This window comes from Balaenoptera ricei, chromosome 1, assembly GCF_028023285.1.
Source record: "Balaenoptera ricei isolate mBalRic1 chromosome 1, mBalRic1.hap2, whole genome shotgun sequence".
NCBI lineage: Eukaryota > Metazoa > Chordata > Mammalia > Artiodactyla > Balaenopteridae > Balaenoptera > Balaenoptera ricei.
Window position 1 is genome coordinate 33,460,814 of NC_082639.1, and position 20,002 is coordinate 33,480,815.

General features: G+C 37.6%; 1 protein-coding gene across 14 annotated transcripts in view; it reads right to left on the bottom strand.

Moving 5' to 3' along the window:
- SCMH1 (Scm polycomb group protein homolog 1) overlaps positions 1-20,002 on the bottom strand; it is a 198,052-nt gene that overhangs the window by 40,211 nt on the left and 137,839 nt on the right. For 13 of the 14 annotated variants that reach the window (XM_059919943.1, XM_059919938.1, XM_059919935.1 and 10 more), the window contains one exon: positions 3,057-3,289. The exons of the other annotated variant lie outside the window; for it this stretch is intronic. In XM_059919943.1, the coding sequence (XP_059775926.1) occupies positions 3,057-3,289 (233 nt within the window). The remainder of the gene's footprint in view (positions 1-3,056; positions 3,290-20,002) is intronic. 14 annotated transcript variants of the gene reach the window in all.

Below are 20,002 nucleotides of genomic sequence, written 5' to 3' on the forward strand. Positions count from 1 at the left end.
TTTCCCCTGCCTACCTCTTCAGCTTATTACCTGTCATTTCTTATCTTAAACCTTTTACTCCAGTAATCTCTAACTATAGTAGTTCTCTCAAAACCTGCAGTTTTACCTGGTCCCTGCCTATACAGTAATAAACCATCCCTTTTGCCTGGAATACCCTTTCTTTCTTTTTTTTTTTTTTTAACCTTATAAATATCTGTTTATCCAGGAAGCTTTTCTGGATAAGCTTTACTGTCTCTTTTGTGCTATTTCTGTACTTTGTATTGTTGCATTTATCACAGTGTATTGTCAATGTATATTTACATACTGATGTCCCCTATTAGCCTGGTGCTCCTTGAGGGTCTGATTCTGTTTACCATTCCCACATGGTACTTGGCATATGATAAGTGTCAATAAATGTCTTTCAATGAAGCATATAGAATACCAATAATGGGGGAAGTAATAAAAATGATTTGAGAAGAATCTAGTATCTCCTCTATGCTGGTCCAGGCAGTCTCTGGGGGACAGAGATCTCAGAAGGCTTTTTTCAAGAAACAGATTTTTAAAAGCCTTTCTGAATGCAAGGAAAACATAACCATTTCTGAGATCCAGAAATCCCTTCTTACTAAATGTCACATGTAGGGTCCACTCTGGGAGCTGTATAAACCTGACTGACTTCTAGGATGGCTCTGCTTGTGAAAGCAGTCATGCAAACTCTTACAGAACATTCAAAGCACACACAGGATATGGATGTTTCCTCTCATTTTTTGATATTGCCACAAGTAAAAATCCAAATAAGCAATGAGTCAGGGAAGAAAGGAAATACCAGTTCAACTTCATTGAGTTGGTGGTAGGACTTCATGGGGTCCCTGAAGAAACAAACCTGGTGAGTTAGGTTCCCAAATATTGTAGAAAAAAAGCAGAAAGATGTAAAGCTTTATTACTATTTGAGACAGGTGCATTTACATGTATTATATCTATTCATATATTAACGCAACTCCATTTTATTGGTGAGAAAACTGGGGCTCATAGCCTTACTCAAAGCTTTCCCAAAGTCACACAGGTGGTAACAATTGGAGATGAGATATAAATCTAAGCTTGTCTGGCTTCAAAGCCTATGCTCTTGTCACAAGACCACTTTGCTTCAAAAATGAACATGAGGGTTATATCATGGGTTAAGTGAAGGCATATACACTTACAGGAATAGGCAAAAGGACAGGAAAGGGAAGTAGGGAGTCAAATGCCATGCCATAAAGTACAGTATTAGATGAGAATTACTGCTATCAAGAGGACTGGAAAGAAAGAGGACTTTGGCTACTATGTTTAGAACTTCCTGAGAAAGCAGAGCTGAGGCAATCAGAGAATCATAGTTCTTAGGTTTTGAAGGATCTTAAAGGTTACTTAATCCAACTATCCATCTAACACTTCTACTTTCCACTCCTTGAAAACATCCCTCCCAATAGTCATCTGGTACCTGATGAAATATCTCTAGTGATGGGAGATTACTACTTGCATTTTGAAATAGATTTAACTGTTCCTTTTATGTTGAGACAAAACAAAGCCTGTCTGCTTGAGTTTCTGCTCATTGGTTCTGGTTCTGTCTTTGGAACCTCAGAGACAAGTTTTCTCTGTTTTTAATCTGTCAAGGTGCCTTCACATCGTCAAAAGCATGACTTCCCTGGCCTTGGAATCTTTAGAGCCTTCAGCCTCTCCTCCACAACATGAGAATGAGAAGACCGCAATGGAGACAAAAATGAACCCCTGGGTTTGGGGTTAGTGGTAATAGATCAGGAGCATTATGTGTTACATAAGAAGGATTAGGATGTGACATCAAGAATTCAAAACCAGTAAGTAAGAGATAATCTCAGTTGGAACATCATCACTAAAATCCATCCATGCATCCAACCATGCCTGCATACATCCATCCATCTTGCATATACTGAACATTTCCCAAGAGATTGAAATATAGGGCATTGCAGAAGAAAAAGAGAAAAAAAGACTAGATTCCTGACCTTGAAGAGCTTATATTCTAGAAGGACTGAGGTCAGCTGGAGCTAATAAACAAAACAAACCCAACCAACCAACCAAACCTAGGGAGGAACTTATGAAATTGGAATGGAATGCCTAGGGAGAACTGGGTATCATTTCTACACTGGAACTCAGGTAGTCTAGTTTGGGAGGGAGTTGCAGAGAAATTCCCTGATAGTTAAGAAGTGAGTGGAGAAAGAAGGTGATGCCAAAGGAAGCCCTAGAGAAGCAGCTGAGTAAGTTTCATATCAGTGGTTTCCCTAGGAAAGATACACATGGAGAACTGGTCATGACTAAAAGGTGATACTTTCGGTAACAGTGCTCAGTGAAGCTCGACCCAGCAGTCTTTTCCTACACCAGAGTTAAGTGTTAACCTCCCTCAGGAAATGTGAGAGAGTGAATATGTGGTAGGGCAGCAGTGACCTTAGAACTAGAAGATCTGGAGACCCATCTCTGTAGCCTTTGCCATTTATTAGCTATGTGACCACAGGGAAGTCATTTCACATCTTTAAGTCTCAATTTACTTGACTATTTAATAACATTAACACTACTCATCTCCAAGGGTTTTGTGAAGATCATGTGATATGTAGTGGTGCCAGGTACAGAGCCTGATACTTAGTAAATATTCAATAATTTTCTTTCTTTCTTCTTCTTCTTTTTTTTTTTTAAAAGAAGGTACAGGGACAGAAAAATAAATACATTTACAGAGTCAGTTTTCTCTTTCTGTTCACATACCTGGGCATCCACTCTGGGTAGGTTAAAAACAATTAGGAGCAGGGCCTTCCATCTATGGAAGATACTAGACCAGAATTCCCATGAATGTAACTTTCAAAGTAAAAATTTGTTTCTTATCCATACGATCTTATCTCTAACATTACCAACTCCCAGGTAAGTAGCTAAAGTAGGGATGACAATATAGGCGATTCTTCTTAAAAGCATATACAAGGTGGAGAATAGGGCCAGACACATCCCTTTCTAAGATGTATGGATATGGATGAGTCACCCCTTTATAACCATTTATCCCTTGCTGGCAAACCCACATTTTTACCTACCTTACTGCCAGGTTTGGGACCCCTCTTCTTTGGGAATTTCAAAGGTTCAGCTGACTTGGATGGGGTAGAGATGGGATGGGGAACTAGGGGCTTGGGTGTCCGGCCCCGCTTCTTTCCTGGTTTACGCCCCCTCTGCCCTGGTTGATGATCCAAGGCAGTTTTGGTGTTGCTGTGGATGCTGGGCTTCTCAGTGTTCGCCTCGGATGCAGGATAGGGATTCTTTGGAATCACAACTGCAAGAAAAAGACTCATTCTAACACCCCCTCTTCCCACTTGCATTCCCATCCCAGCCAGAGGGAAAAAAAGGCTTGCTACTTCTGCTTGGATAGTTTTATCCCAGGAAGCTAGTTGCTTGGCATCTGACCTAAATGTTAGAAAATCTCAGAGGAGAATTGAACTTTGATCGGCCAGAATTGGAAGTTTTAATTATTTCTGGCAGATGCAGAAAAAATCAAACTGTTCTCCCCAAGGAATCTAGTTAAAGCATATAAACACAGGCTCAGAGATGGAATGGATCTTACCTACAATCTTTTCCTGCTAAGAATGAAGATCTGAGGCTCAGAAGAGGAAATGATGCCTTCCCTACGTTACACAGTGAGTTGGGATAAGGACTTACGTTTTGAAACTGGGCCCTGACAACCAAATCAGGGATTTTCTATATCAATCTACTTAAAGTTTTAGTGTGATTATTGCAGTGAGGAGTAGTGAAACACATGGAAATATATACATCTGATAGCATATTCCCTTACCTTAAAAATCTTTGCTCCATATTACCTTTAAGGTAAAGTCCAAATTCTTTATTCTGATATCCGAAGACTTTTGTGACTCTGCCTCTGCCTTGCTCTCCAGTTATGTCTGATGTCATTTCCTATCACCCACCCCCATGTTCTAGCTCCTCTGTTTTCTGAACACCAATTCGTTCATATATGTTGAGTTCTCTATTCTTCCTGGTCCGACATACATCAGTACTCAGTTTTCAACACTCAGCTCCAGGGCCACTTCCTTACTGAGGCCTTGTTTGACTATGTCCCAACTCCATCAGTACTCCACTTACTCCAAAACATTCTGTAGACACCTATGCTAGAGTACTTTCAGTTTTACTCCAATCATTCTTCTCCTTAATTGAGAATTTTTCATGGTAAGGGGTATCTAATTCATTCCACAAAGTTATTAAGCACTTACTACAGGTTATGCACTAATCTAAGCACTGGGGTAGAACAGTGAACATAACAGACATAGTTTCCACTCTCATGGAGCTTACCTCCTAGTCGGGGAAGACAGAAAATAGGCAAATAAGTATACAGTATAATGTTAGGTAAGTGCTATGATTAAAACTAAAGCAAGGTAAGGAGACAGAGGGGTGAGGAAAGTCCTCTTTGAGGAAGTGACATTTGTACAGAGCTCCCAAATGAAATAAAGGCAAAGCCTTATGAAGATCTGAGTAAGATCCAAGTAGAGGGTATACAACAAGTGCAAAGATTCTGAGATGGAAACATGTTAATGTGTTTGAGAAATGGAAAGGAGGTCAGTATAGCTGGAATTGAGTGAGCAAAGGGGAGAGTGGTGGGAGATAAGGTTAGAAAGGGAGTAGCAATAAGATTGTGTGGGATTTTGTAGACCATGAAAATGAATCCAAACTTATCTTAAGTCTAAAGGGAAGCCACTGGAGGGTTTTGAGCAGGGTGTGACTGGGTGTACTTAAAAGGAACACTCTGGCTGTTCTGGGAGGGGACAAGAGTAGAACTAGGGAGACAAGTTAATAAACTAATTACAGTGGGTAGGTAGAAGATGGTATTTCTTGTGCTTCCAGGTAGGATGTAATGGATCCTGACAGTGTAACATTGCTGATGCAACAACTAGAAAAAGTCAGATAAATTATTTTTAAAAGACATTGCATTGTTGTAAAAATCATGAGGATGAGATGAACTGGAATTCCAGACCTGGGTGGAAATGGTTCCTGAAGTAGCTGACACTGTTTTCTTCCCTGAGAACATCTGCCAAATTTGGGCATGAATTGACAGTCAGGCCTGGCCTGTGCAGAGGAGCTCCACTGGAAGAAAGAAAAATCAGAGAGGCTCTGTGACAGATTGGAACTTGAGGAGTTCCATCTGTGTGGCCAGTTTTTCCCAAGGGACATTTGCTGAGTTCTGAGCCTGCACATTGGAGCTGCAAAGCTAGGCTGAGAGCTTCTAAAAGGCAGAGTGAAAACTGCTATAATCTTGTGATTTCAGGAGACAAGGTTCCACTAGAAGGAGGAGGTCTACCTCTAGCATAGCTGATCTCCTCTTCAAGATAAATGCCATTATTTTGAAATTGTAAGGACTGAAAGGTCAAAGAACCAAGCCCCAAACCTCTCAAGGGTAGGACAATCTCTTGCAGTTTTTCAGGACTATGAAGATGGAGACCCATTAGGTTCTCAGTCGAGAGCCCAAGAGGGCCCAGGTGCAAGGAACAGGGATATGAACCATAGGTACAATTCAGATCTGAACTAGCTCAACCCATGATTAGACTGAGGGGATCAGGCCCTTATCCTATTAGCTTAAAGGAAAGAGGAAAGGAAGAATTCTTTCTGATGGAAAATATCAGCTGGAGTCTCAACAGTTCTTTTATATAAAATATCCAGTGTGCGTGCGTGCATGTGCGTGCACGTGCGTGTGTGTATGTATGTACACATGATATAAAAAGAGGCAGAACAATGTGACTGGTAATCAAGAAAAATACAGACAATAGAAGACTCATGTATGATCCAGATAATGAAACAGACTTTAAGATAACCATAATTAATATGGTTTTAAAAAGCAGAGAAAAAGATGAACAAAATGTAAGAAAAGATAAGTAATACTCACAGAAAACTGGAACCTATATAAAAAATTAAATGGGCACACTAGAATAAAAGATACAATATTAAAAATTAAGAACTCATTGGATAGATTTAAGGGCAGACAAGACCCAGCAGAAGAATTACTGAATTTGAAGAAAAATCAATAGAAAACATGCAAAATGAAGCAAAAATACAGAAAAAACAGGTTAGAGCATTAGAGACATGTGGACACAGTCAGTAGATCCAAAATATGAGTAACTATAATCCCAGTGAGAGAAGACAGAGAGAATGAGGTAAAAGCAACATTTGAAGACTAATGAAAAAAGAGCTCAGCAATCCACAAGCAGCAAAAATACAAAAAATAAAAAACAACAAAAAATACCCCCCAAATATACCAAAACACATCACTGTTAAACAGCTGAAAATACATAAAATACAAGTGAAATGAAAGACAAAGATAAATTTTTAAAAGCAGTTAGAGAGAAAAGGATTACTCTTACAGAAGCAATTGACTTTTTAATAGAAACTATGAAAGTAAGAAGTGATAGTTTTAAATGATAGTTTTCAAGGGCTAAAATATATAAATTGCCAACCTAGAGTTCTATGCTCAGTGAAAATATCCTTCAAAAAAGAAGGTGAAATAGTATGGAAACAATCTAAGTGCCTATCAACAGATGAATAGACAAAGAAGATGTGGTATATATATATATGTGTATATATATATATATATATATATATACACATACACATATATATATATATATATATATATAGAACAGAATACTACTCAGCCATAAAAAAGTGAAATTTTTGCCATTTGCAGCAACATGGATAGACATAAAGAGCATTATGCTAAGTGAAATAAGTCCGACAAAGAAAGACAAATACTGTATGATATCACTTATATGTGGAATCTAAAAAATACAACAATCTAGTGAATAATACAAAAAAAGGAAGCAGACTTACAGATATAGAGAACAAACTAGTGATTACCAGTAAGGGAGGGGAGGGGCAATACAGGGGTAGGGGGAAGAAACAGGGTTACCATGCAATTATAAAAAATCATCTGTGTGAAACTTTCTTTCATTCAATTAAAATATTTTTAAAAAATGAAGGTGAAATAACTGTTTCAGAAAAATCAAACCTGAGAGAATTTGTCACTAACAGACCTAAACTACAGGAAATAAAAATGAAGTTCTCCAGGATGAAGGAAAGTAATCCCAGATGGAAAAAATACAACTGCAGGAAGGAAGGAAGAACATAAGAAAGGGTAAATATGTGGATAGATACAAGAGAATATTGACAATTTAGAAAAAGAATTTTAAAAATGGCTTGTAGGGTTTATAATATATGTATAGTTGACCCTTGAAAAACATGGGTTTGAACTGTGTGTATCCACTTGTATGCGGATTTTTTTTCAATAAACATGTACTACAGTACTGCATAATCCACAGTTGGTTAAATCCATGGATGTGGAACCACGGATAAGGAGGGCTGACTGTGAAGTTACACACAGATTTGACTGTACAAGGGGGTGGTGCCCCTAATCTGCGCATCATTCAAAGGTCAACTGTATTAGTAAATTATATGAAAGCAATAGCACAAAGGATGGAAGTGGGAGGGTAAACGGAGCCAAAATTTGCTAAGAACTTTGCATTATTTGCGGAGTGGCTAGAGTGCTTATTTAAGATAAACTTTAATAAGTCCAGGATGTATAATTCTAACTAGTTAAAAAATTATAACAAGAATGTATCAGTAAAAGCTAAGGAGAGAGGAATGGAATAATAAAACACACTCGATTAATCCAAAAGAAGGCAAGAAAGGAGGAACAAAGAAATGAGGAAGAACTTAGGCAAAGAGAAAACAAAAAGCAAAATGCAAAATGGTAGACTTAAACCCAAATAAATAATTATGTTAAATACAAGTGGTTTGAATAAAACAATAAGAAAAAATTAACATACAAGACCAAAGCCCCCCCGCCACCGAACCTGATTATATCTGTTTATAAGATGGCATTGAAATAAGAAAACTTAAAATACGACGACACAGGAAGGTAAAAAACAAACAGATGGAAAAATATACACCCTGTGAACATTAACCAAAGAAAGTGCAAGTGGCTATATTAATATCAGACAAGACAGTCCTAATACAAGAAGTATGACTAGACTAAAAGGGACACTTCCTCAAGAGAAAACAGTCAATTCATATCACCAAAACAAAAAGGCAGTCTACTGAATGGGAGAAGATACTTGCAAATGATATATCCAATAAGGGGTTAACATCCAAAATATACAAATAACTCATACAACTCAACATCAAAAAAACAACCCAATTAACAAATGGGCAGAGGACCTGAATAGATATTTTTCCAAAGAAATATCACATGACAAGATGCTCAACATCACTAATCATCAGGGCAATGCAAATCAAAACCACAATGAGATACCACCCACATTTGTCAGAATGGCTATTACCCATAAGAGAACAAATAACAGGTGTTGGCAAGGATGTGGAGAAAAGAGAACCCTCATTCACTGTTGGTGGGAATGTAAACTGGTGCAGCCACTATGGAAAACAGCATGGAGGTTCTTCAAAAAATTAAAAATAGAACTGCCATATGATCCAGTAATTTCACTTCTGGGTATTTACCCAAAGAAAACAAACACACTAATTCTAAAGGCATATGCACACCAATGTTCACTGTATTATTGTTTACAGTAGACAAGATATGGAAGCAACCTAAGTGTCCACTGACAGATGAATGGCTAAAGAAAATGTGGTATATACATGCAATGGAATATTTACTCAGCCATAAAAAAAAAAAATGAAATCTTGCCACTTGTGACAACATGGATCAATCTAGAAGGTATTATGCTAAGCGAAATAAATCAGACAGAGAAAGACAAATACTGTATGATCTCACTTATATGTGGACTCTAAACAAAACAAACAAAAGAAAACAAAAACAGACTCATAGATGCAGAGAGCAAACTAGTGACTGAGAGATGGGAGGGCAGCGGAGGGTGTGGCAAAACAGGTGAAGGGGCTTAAGAGGCACAAAACCTCAGTTATAAAATAAGCCACAGGGATGTCACACACGCATAAGAAATATGGTCAATAATGCTGTAATAACTTTGTATGGGGAAAGATGGTGGCTAGACTTATCATGGTGATAGTTTCCTAATGTATGCAAATGTTAAATCACCATGTAGTTCACCTGAAATTAACCTAATATTATACATCGACTATATTTCAATTAAAAAAAACTCCAGTTAAAGTGGAAATGAAACGAATTAAAATTACTTATAAATAAATGATAATTATAGCAAAAAATAGTCAATTCAAAAGGAAGCTATAATGACAAATTTATATGTACCTAATAACAAAAAATATAAAAGCAAAAGTTTAAATAACTAAAAGCAGAAACAGAAAAATCCATAATTATGAGGTGGATATTTTAACACATTTCTCTCAGTAATTGATAAGTCAAGAATGTTAAAAAGAAATCAAGAAGGACAGAAAATATTTGATAACACAATTAACCAACTAATAACATAAATAACTAATTAACATAGATAACCAAATAACAAATTAACCAACCAATGTAATTGACACATATATGACACATTTTTATCAAAAAAATGTTATATGGTTAGTAGTTTTCCAAGTACAGTCTGGGAATCTCTGGGGGTTCTTGAAATCCTTTTGAAGGTCTATGAGATGAAAATTATTTTCATGATGCTAAAACATTACTTGCATTTTTCATTCTCATTCTCTCACAGTAGAGTTTTCCAGATGCTACAAGTGTGATATCATCACTCTGACAGCTAATGGAATGCGTGCCTGTATATTCTTATGTCTTAAAAAGTTCTAAGTTTTAATTTATAATATAGTGATATTGATAACCCACAAAATGAAAGCTCTTTTGGGTTAAGGATATAAAGGTTTCCTGATACCAAAAGGTTTGAGAACCACTGATCTATAATTATAATCACTTCCTTGCCCTTCTTTTTCCAACACATTTGCCTAGAAAAAACTCCAGTCCAACTCTCTACCTATTCCACACTTAAGACTGAGTAACTGAACATGCCAAATGTTTAAACTGATTACTGCAAACCCCAAGACTGACCCATATATCTCCAGTAACAAACATGGAATCTGAGCTGAGCAGTGAGGAAAATGATTTACTTTGGAATTCCTACTGTCACATGGTAAGATGCTGAGTTCTTAGTTGGTATCCAGAACATGTTTGTAGAATAAGAAAGTCAACAGATGTAAGAGAAGAACTGAACAGGGCTTTAATTGGCTTTCTAAGTGTCAGAAAAGAGTTTTTCTTCTTTTTTCCCTTAAGGCTAGAAATAAAAGTCCATGACGCCAACTGGCAAAGGGGTTGCTCTCTCTGGCCTGAAAGATACAGACAGAAGAAACGAACCAATTATATTTAACAGTTCTGAAAAATCAGGGCATGCTGTTCACGTGTGAGTAGCCACCAGCGAGATTAAGCTTCATACTAATTTAAAAGCTTCTTAATAATGGATTTCTTAAGCTATCCTGAGGGATTCCAGGATTTTGAAGTTTTCCCTATCAGGAAGCCCTGTCCTGCCACATTCTAACTTAATTATCCTAGTTGGAAAAAAATTGAGTTGATGCCAGGGGACCAGGGATCTAATTCTAGTTCTGTCCCTTATGGTGTGACATTGAGTTTGTCATTTAAACACAATCTTTTCTTATTTTTCCACATGCAAATAATTAAATAATTTAAAGTCTGTCCTACTTCAGAGAAAGGTGAGAGATGGGAATATTCTCCAACACATTTTGATGCTACTAAGGTTGACGGAATTACTCTCTTAATCAACAATACTAAGACAAAATTCTTGTACACTTGCAATTTCATGTGGCCTTCAAAATCTTGTGAAGGCTGACATTATCCTCTCCTTTGACAAGTAAGGAAAGCAAGCCTCAGAGAAGTTAAGAGTGGCAGAGCCAGGCATGATTCTAGTCTTAGGGGTCTTCTCTGCACACATTCTCTCATGTAGCCGAGGAGAAAGGAAGCAATCTCTCTTCCTTCCGGAGCCCAGGAAGTGGCAATTCAAATTACATTAATTAATTTGACCACATCAGTAAATTTCAGCTAAATTTTTCATTGAAAATTTAGAAAATGCTAAGTGTCAAGGCTTGCCAATTATCTAAGGTGAAAAAACCCAACATGATTCTTGTCCTGGAGGAGCACAATCTTGAGATGGTTAGGAGTAGATCTTTATACAATTAATCACAATTCATTGGGTATGGACTGGGATAGGGAAGATGAACCTGGAACACACTGGTCAGAAAACAATGATGGGGCCATGTCAAAGGGACACATGAGACAACTTCAAGGGGCTTCCACTGGCTACATCTGGGGCAATTTGAGCATCAAAACAAATAATGACAATAAGAAATTGTTACTGAATAAAATAAGAATCAAGAGTCCATAATGATGTAACTAAATGAATAAATTAAAAAAGTAGAGAAGGAAAAACTCTTGCTTACAGTAGAATACAAACTAACAAATGTAGAAGAAATGAGGGAATTATAAAATAGCCATTTGGGCAATAACTGATTCAAGCAACACTCATCAATGGACGCTAAAACTATTAGGTGAAAGTTTGAGGAGAAACAGGATATTTATAGTCTCAGAGTATTTACCTACAAGACTATTAACTAATTACAAAGGAATGAAGTGAAGAAACTTGGTAGATACTACGTGAACCAAGTAATCAAAGTTACTACCTGCAGTTAGGACCAATGATATGTATCTCCAAATACAATGCTTTCAGAAGACTATCACTTGTAGAGCCTTCCTGTCAAAAATATATAACCTGAATCTAATCATGAGGTAACATCAGACAAACCCAAATTGAGAACCAGTCTATAGAATAACTGGACAAATATTTATAGAGAAATATTAAGGTCATGAAAGACAAGGAAGAATGACAGAAAACAGTTCCAGATGAATGGAGACTAAAGAGACATGACAAATACAACTCATGATCCAGAATTTTCTTTTCCTGAAAGGACATTATTGGGACAATTGGCAAAATATGAATAAGGTTTATTGATTAGCTACTGGTACTGTACTGACATTAATTTTCTGGTTTTAATAACTAGAAGGTCTGTAGATTAGCTCTTAATACTATATCAATATTAATTTTCTGATTTTAACACTAGCACTATGTCTAGAGAAAAGTATGCCCTTGTTTTCAGAAGACATACACTAAAGTCTTTAATAGTAAAGGGACATTATATATGCAAGTCATTGCCAAATGGTTCAGAAAAAATATGTATTATGTATTGAGAGAGACTAATAATGCAAATGTGATAAAATGTTAATAATTGGAGAATCTTGGTGAAGGGTATATGGCAATTCTTTGCACCACTGTTGCAATTTTTCTGTAAAGCTGAAATCATGTCAAAATAAAAAATTCCAGAAAAGATTCAAAATGTATACACACATAGGGTTATAAGAACCTGAAGGAGGGAGTGGTTAACTGCCAGGGAAGGACAGGGAGCAAAGGAGACAGGCAAGAGAGACTTGTCAGGCATGATTTCAAATTAAGTGACATTTTAACTTATTTTTTTTTTTTTGGCTGCGCCATGTGGCTTGTAAGGTCTCAGTTCCCCGACCAGTGACTGAACCTGGGCCACGGCAGTGAAAGCCTGGAATCCTAACACTAGGCCACCAGGGAACTCCCTTAACTAATCTTTGAAGAATGAATGGTTCTTGCATTAGGAAAGGGCAAGGGTGGAGGGTGAGTAGGGTACTTCAGACAGAGGAGACAGGATGTAGAAAGGCATGGAACTAAAAAAGCATGGTTATATGAGGACTTGTGGGTACTTCCGTGTGCCTTAAGTCCATAGAAGTGAAACAGATGCTGGAGCCAGCTTGAGAAGAGTCCATGTGACATTTAAGGAACTTTCCAGCTCTAATACATAAAGAATCTGCCAACAGACAAACGGTAGGTACCACGACTCTACATGTGGAAAAGGTAATGATGAGGTTCACTCTAAAGGCAGAAGCTCATCTAAGTTAGGGTAGTAGCACATAAAGATGTGTATAACTGATCTCCCCTCCTTGATAAACTTCTTCTGATACATGAGCATATGTGTATATCTGATCTTATTTCCTTGGACATTATAATGATCAATAATGTCACTAAAAGGCAGACAGAAACTGTTAAGACCAAGAATGGAGAAAGGAAGTAGTTTACAAATGGGTGTCCCCTGATGATAGCTCCTTTAAGCAAAATTACTCCAACATGTATTGAGCACCTACTATGAAAGTGGTGCCATACTATCTGCAATGGCAGTATGGACAATAATTATCGTTAATAAAATTTACTAGGGTGCATAAATAGTAGTATATACTGGCAGTAAAAACAATGAGCTTTGAAGTCTTTCCTACGAAGCATATATTATCTTCACTTAACTGATGAGGCAACTTAAACTTGAGTAATTTGGCCAAGGTCACATAAGTAATGAGGCAGGTCTGAAACTTAAATCCAAAATGTCTAACTCTAAAGTCCTTGCTCTTTTCATCATATTAAGGTTCCCTCTTACTAACTCAAGATCCATTCATTCACTCGCTTGTTCATTCATTCCTCCAACAAACATTCTAAATTGAGAATACATTATGTGGTAGGCTCTATAGTATAATCCAGGAATATAAATAAATAAAAAGGTAATTTCAATTAATGATAAGTGCTATGAAGAAAGTAAAACAGCAGTGTGATTGAGAGTGACTGAGGGATGGTCAACAAAGGCTCTTTGAGAGGTGACATTGGAACTGACTGGCATGACAAGAAGGCATTGGGCATGTGAGGATCTAGGGCAGAGTGCTCCAGGCAGAGGAGACAGCAGGTGTAAAGGTCCCAAGAAAATAATGAAATTGACTTGTTTAAGAAACAAAGAGACCAGAGAGACTGAAGCAGGGTGAATAGAGGAAATAATGGCATAAGATGAAGTCATAAAAATAGGTGGGGTCAGATCATGTAGGGCCTTCTGAATCACGGAAAGAACATGATCTAATTTACTTTTGAAAAAGATCACCCTGGACGCTCTGTGGAGAATGGACTATAGGAAGGCAAGAATGGAAGCAGAGACATCAGTTAGGATACTGACTGTAGAAGTCCATGCAAGAGATGATGGTGTCGGAGATTAATGTGATAGCCATGAGGGTACAAAGAGGTGAATAAATACAAGATACATTTTGTAAGCAGAGCTGACAGCACCACTAAACTAGATGGGAGAGGGAAGGGAAAGAGCAATTCAGGATGAATTTTAGGTTTTTGATCATTTACCAAGATGGGGAAGACTAGAGGAATAGGAGGTTTGGGAGGAGGTAGGTTGGGAATCAAGAATCTGCTTTGGCCATATTATGTGCTAAATGACTTTTAGATATCTGGAGATAAGTAGGTAGCCAAATAAATGAGTCTAGAGTTCGACAGAAAGGTCAAGGGTAGAGATATAATTTTGGTAGTAATTAGCATATAGACAGTATATAAAGACATGGGACTGACTGAAATCATTTGGGAGGAGACAGAGCATATAGAAGCGTGTAGGAGAGGGCCTAGGACTGAGCCCTGGAACACTCCAACAACCAGGGGCTCAAAAGTGGGGGAACCCAAGTCAAAGGAGACTGAGAAGGCATACTTAGTGAGACAGGAGTTGAAAATATACAGAGTGTAACATCCCAGAAACCAAGAGAAGGCAGTGTTTCAAGAAGGAGAGACTGATCAACTGTGCTGGAAGTTACAGAGAGACTGGGCAAAATGAGGGCAGAGCAGGCTTTGTCAACATGGAGGTCGCCGTGTTCTTCATAAGGGCAGTTTCTCTGGAACAGTGGGGCCTGAAGAGCAATTGGAGAGCACTGAGGAGTGACTGGAAGATGGAAATAGAAATAGTGACTACAGGCCAGGTTTTGTTTTGTTTTTTTAAGTTTTACTGTGTGGAATGGCCCTCCAAAGATGTCCACACACTAATCTCTGGAGCCTGTAAATATGTTACTTACATGGCAAAAGGGATTTTGCAGATGTAATTAAGGTTAAACTCTTAAAATAGGGAGATTATCACAGATTATTCAAGTGGGTTCAATCTAATCACATGAATCTTTACAAACTGAGAACCTTCTCTAGCTGGAAGCCTGAGAGAAGCAGAAGCGGGAGAGCAGAGAGATTCAAAGTGTGAGAAGGACTCAACCTACTCTCAATGACTTTGCAGATGAAAGAGGCCACAAGCCAGGGAATGTGAGCAGACTCTAGAAGTTGAGTATCCCCCGGCCAACAGCCAGCAAGAAAATGGAGACCCAAGCCTACAATGGCATGGAATTGAATCCTCCACCAACCTGAGTGAGCCTGAAAGTGATTCTTCCTCAGAGCCTCCAGATAAAAGCTCAGGCTGGCTAACACCTTGATTTTGTCCCTGTAAAACTAGAGCAGAGAAACGAATGATCTCACTCAGACTTCTGACCTACAGAACTACTAAGTCTGTGTTGTTTTAAGCCACTAGGTTTGTTTTCACTTGCTACAGCAACAACAGGAAATTAATACACTGTGAAATTCCAGAGACATGGGGCATTAGCTGGAAGGGAGACGCAAAGTCAAGGGAGAATTTTAAAAGACTGGAGATAGAACATGTTTGTATGCTGATGAGGATGTTTCAGAAAGGAGAGGTTTGAGGAGGAAACTAGTGAGACAGATGAAAGAGAGGCAAGAGAGGATGAAATCAAGAGAACAAGTGGAGGGGCTGGCCCTTGATAGGAGCAGGGACTTTTTATCTATTACAATAACAAGGCCGGCACCATAAACTGTGCCATAGCCTCTCTATGTTGTTCTCCAAAACCTGCCTCTGGGCAATCAGTGGCGATACTGGACCCTTCCCTTTGAATGTGTTCTGTTGGCCCCTTAAGTGCAATCCATTCAAATCCAAAGACCTGTTTGGAACATGGATGTGGGTGTGCACCTGATATTTCTTTAGAGCTTTCTTCACAGTTAATCATTCCAATTTAACCTGGGTCGATGGCTAATGCTTGTGCTTTGGAGTCATAAAGACTTGGATTTAAATCTCAGCTCTACCAGATACTAGTTGCATGACACTGGGAAAGTCACAAACTCTCTGGGCGTTTAAAAAAAAATTGGGATTAATAATATTTACCCCAACACTGTAAGAAGCAGAATAATGTAAACTATCTTGCACAGTGCCTATCACATAGTAGATGCTCAGTAAATGGTAACTACCATAATTATTCTCCTACTCAGCCTGTTCTTTTATATGTTAGCAGTTCTCTTTTATGGTGCAAAAATATTGGCAAACAATAAATTGATGGATAGAGTCTAGTAAAAGACTGGCATGATTCAAAAGTCAGACTTATTGAAAAGTTTGTGGGCTTTGGAATCAGAACAACCTGTTTTCCATCTTCAGTCTGCCATCTGCAAGTGGTATGATTTTGTATAAATCATTTAACATTTCTGAGCCTACTGTCTCCTCTGGAAAATGGAGGTAATCTCATTCACAGTGTTGTCTGAAAATTATATGAGAAGTTATAGTAAAGTGCCCAAGACATATGAGCTCCACAACCAGTGTTTATTTCCTTCAGTTCTCTTAACCCTCAGAGCAATTAGACAAACATACACATATTCTCATTAAATTTCTCTTGAGGTCTTGGACTTTTGATGAAATGAAGTTGTTTTTTAAAAAAATTGCAAGCATTTCCTCTAGAAGAAAAGTGACAGCAGAGGTAGATAAAGAATTCAGGTCTCTTGATCCCTTGTCCAGTACTCTTTCCCCACTCATGCAGGAGCATTCTCACTCAGACAAACACACTCTTTCCATCAGTATACTGGGTCTACATCTACTCTACTGCTTATTGTTTGACCTCTCAGTTCTGCCTGTTTCTTTTTAAACTCTTAGCTATTCCAAGTTTAATTTGCAGGATGGCCTCATGAATCTATTAGTATTTTGGCTGTATACTACATTAACATAACTTCACATCTTGGGGGACTAGGAGGGGAAGCTGTTCATTCTCTAATTACTTTCACTACTCTTAAGACTTGTCTTTCCAACTAGCTATATAATTTAACCAGAGCATACTTTTTTAGTGCTAGGAGTACCATATCCATTTCAAACCTGCAATAGCAGGTCCACTGGACCCATACTAGTAGAGCAATGTCTGGGGAACATCATCTGGACTTCCTCCATATGTTTTATATGTTCTTTGCAATTTGTCATTAGCCCTTGGTGGTTCTCATTTCTAACTGACTTTGGGTTCTAGGCTTTGCTGATGCCTGATTCCTGTACTTGGCTTGCTCTGTGATCTACTCTCCAAACACTTGGCTTTGGTGAGCAGCCTAGGGTTCCTAGGATCTGATCTTGGCTTGTATTTTGCTTTCAGCTATACCACTCTTTTGTCTATGTTGATATCCCAAAGGGACCCTATGCCCAAGGTTAGACGGCATGTATCTCAGCACCAAAGTTCTGCCAAACACGTATTAGTAGTTCATGAAAACATATCAAATTGGTGGTGGTGGGAAGGAAGAAGAGAAGGTGTGTGTGTTAAAATGTGTGAAGTCAATGTGTGAAGTCAGCCCAAAGGTGGTCTGGAAACAGGGAAGCTAATCACAAATACTTTCCTGAGGAATAAGACATAAGGAATGAAAGCTTATAGCTGTTTCCATGGAAACATATGACAGCTCTCTTTGGCACTAAATAACCAACAACAAATTAAATACAGCCAAGTATATTTGAGGAAAAGACAAAGAGACTTGGGGTCTTAGGAAAAATTATATGTAAAGCCAGTCTTCTGGAAGATCCCAAACCAAAAGATGAGAAGAAATCAGGGAAGGAAATAATAAAATAAACCCCTAACATTCACATCCCAATGAACCATGGTACAGTAAAAAGAACAGTGGCCCAGGATATAGCAAACATAATTCTGTTTCTGAAACTAAACTGTTATATCATTTTGGCAAATTTCTCTGTGCTCCATTTTTATGGTCTGCCATTCCTTCAACATGTATCTCTTCAGAATAATAAGGATACTATTCTATATAACCATAATAAACCTGTCATACTAAGCTATAAATATTTCTGTACCCCCTCCATAGTGATTAGTTATATTGGTAAGAGGTCTTAGGAGAAAAATCGTATGATGACTATCCCCATAAATATTGAAAAAGCTTTTGACAAAATTTAACACTCAAGAAAATTAAGAATAGCTGGTTACTTCCTTAACAAGATAAAATACATATACCTAAATCCTAAAGCTAACATCTTTTTTTTTTTTATTTGCAAATATTTTCTCCTATTCCACAGGTTGTCTTTTTTTTTTTTAAACATCTTTATTAGAGTATAATTGCTTTACAATGGTGTGTTATTTTCTGCTTTATAACAAAGTGAATCAGTTATACATATACAATATGTTCCCATTTCTCTTCCCTCTTGCATCTCCCTCCCTCCCACCCTCCCCATCCCACCCCTCTAGGTGGTCACAAAGCACCGAGCTAATCTCCCTGTGCTATGCGGCTGCTTCCCACTAGCTATCTATTTTACGTTTGGTAGTGTGCATGCCACTCTCTCACTTTGTCACAGCTTACCCTTCCCCCTCCCCATATCCTCAAGTCCATTCTCTAGTAGGTCTGTGTCTTTATTCCCGTCTTGCCACTAGGTTCTTCATGACCTTTATTTTCCCTTAGATTCCATATGTATGTGTTAGCATACTGTATTTGTTTTTCTCTTTCTGACTTACTTCACTCTGTATGACAGACTCTAACTCCATCCACCTCACTACAAATACCTCCATTTCGTTTCTTTTTATGGCTGAGTAATATTCCATTGTATATATGTGCCACATCTTCTTTATCCATTCATCCGATGATGGACACTTAGGTTGCTTCCATGTCCTGGCTATTGTAAATAGAGCTGCAATGAACATTTTGGTACATGACTCTCTTTGAATTATGGTTTTCTCAGGGTATATGCCCAGTAGTGGGATTGCTGGGTCGTATGGTAGTTCTATTTCTAGTTTTTTAAGGGACCTCCATACTGTTCTCCATAGTGGCTGTACCAATTTACATTCCCACCAACAGTGCAAGAGTGTTCCCTTTTCTCCACACCCTCTCCAGCATTTATTGTTTCTAGATTTTTTGATGATGGTCATTCTGACCGGTGTGAGATGATATCTCATTGTAGTTTTGATTTGCATTTCTCTAATGATTAATGATGTTGAGCATTCTATCATGTGTTTGTTGGCAATCTGTATATCTTCTTTGGAGAAATGTCTATTTAGGTCTTCTGCCCATTTTTGGATTGGGTTGTTTGTAAAGCCAACATCTTAATGGAGAAAGACAAGAGGCATTCCCACCAAGGTAAGGAATAAGGCAAGGATGTCTACTATCTTCACTAATATTTAACACTGTACTGGCAGTATTAGCCAATGTACTTAGATAAAACAATTAGGAGACTAAGAAACTGGAAAAGAAGAAGTAAAACCCTGTATATCTGCAGACGACATGCTAGGATACCTGGAAAACTCTACACATATACCATCTAATATAGTAAGCACTAGGTATATGCAGCTATTGAGAGCTTGGAATGTGACTAGTTCAAATTGAGATGTGCTGTAAGTGTAAAATATACACTGGATTTTGAAGACTGAGTAAAAAAATGTAAAATATTTCACTAGTAACATATTACATCAATTACATTAAAATGATCATGTTTTAGATATTATGGAAAAATAAAATATATTATTAAAATTAATTTTATGTTTCTTTTTACTTTATAAATGTGACTATCAGAAAATTTTAAACTACATAAGTGGCTCAAATTAAATTTCTATTGTACAGTACTTCTCTAGAGAATCAGTGATAAAGCTAGATCAAACAGTAGAAGAATTCAGCAAGATAACCGAATGTATAGTTAACATGCAAAACTCAGCAGTCTTCATATACCCAACTAATAACCAGTTAGATGATGTTATGGAAAGGAAAATGCTGTTTACAATAGAATCAAGAAAAACGAAATACTTAGGAATAAAGTTAACAAGAAATATGCAAAATCTTTATGAGAAAATTAGAAAACACTCCTGAAAGAC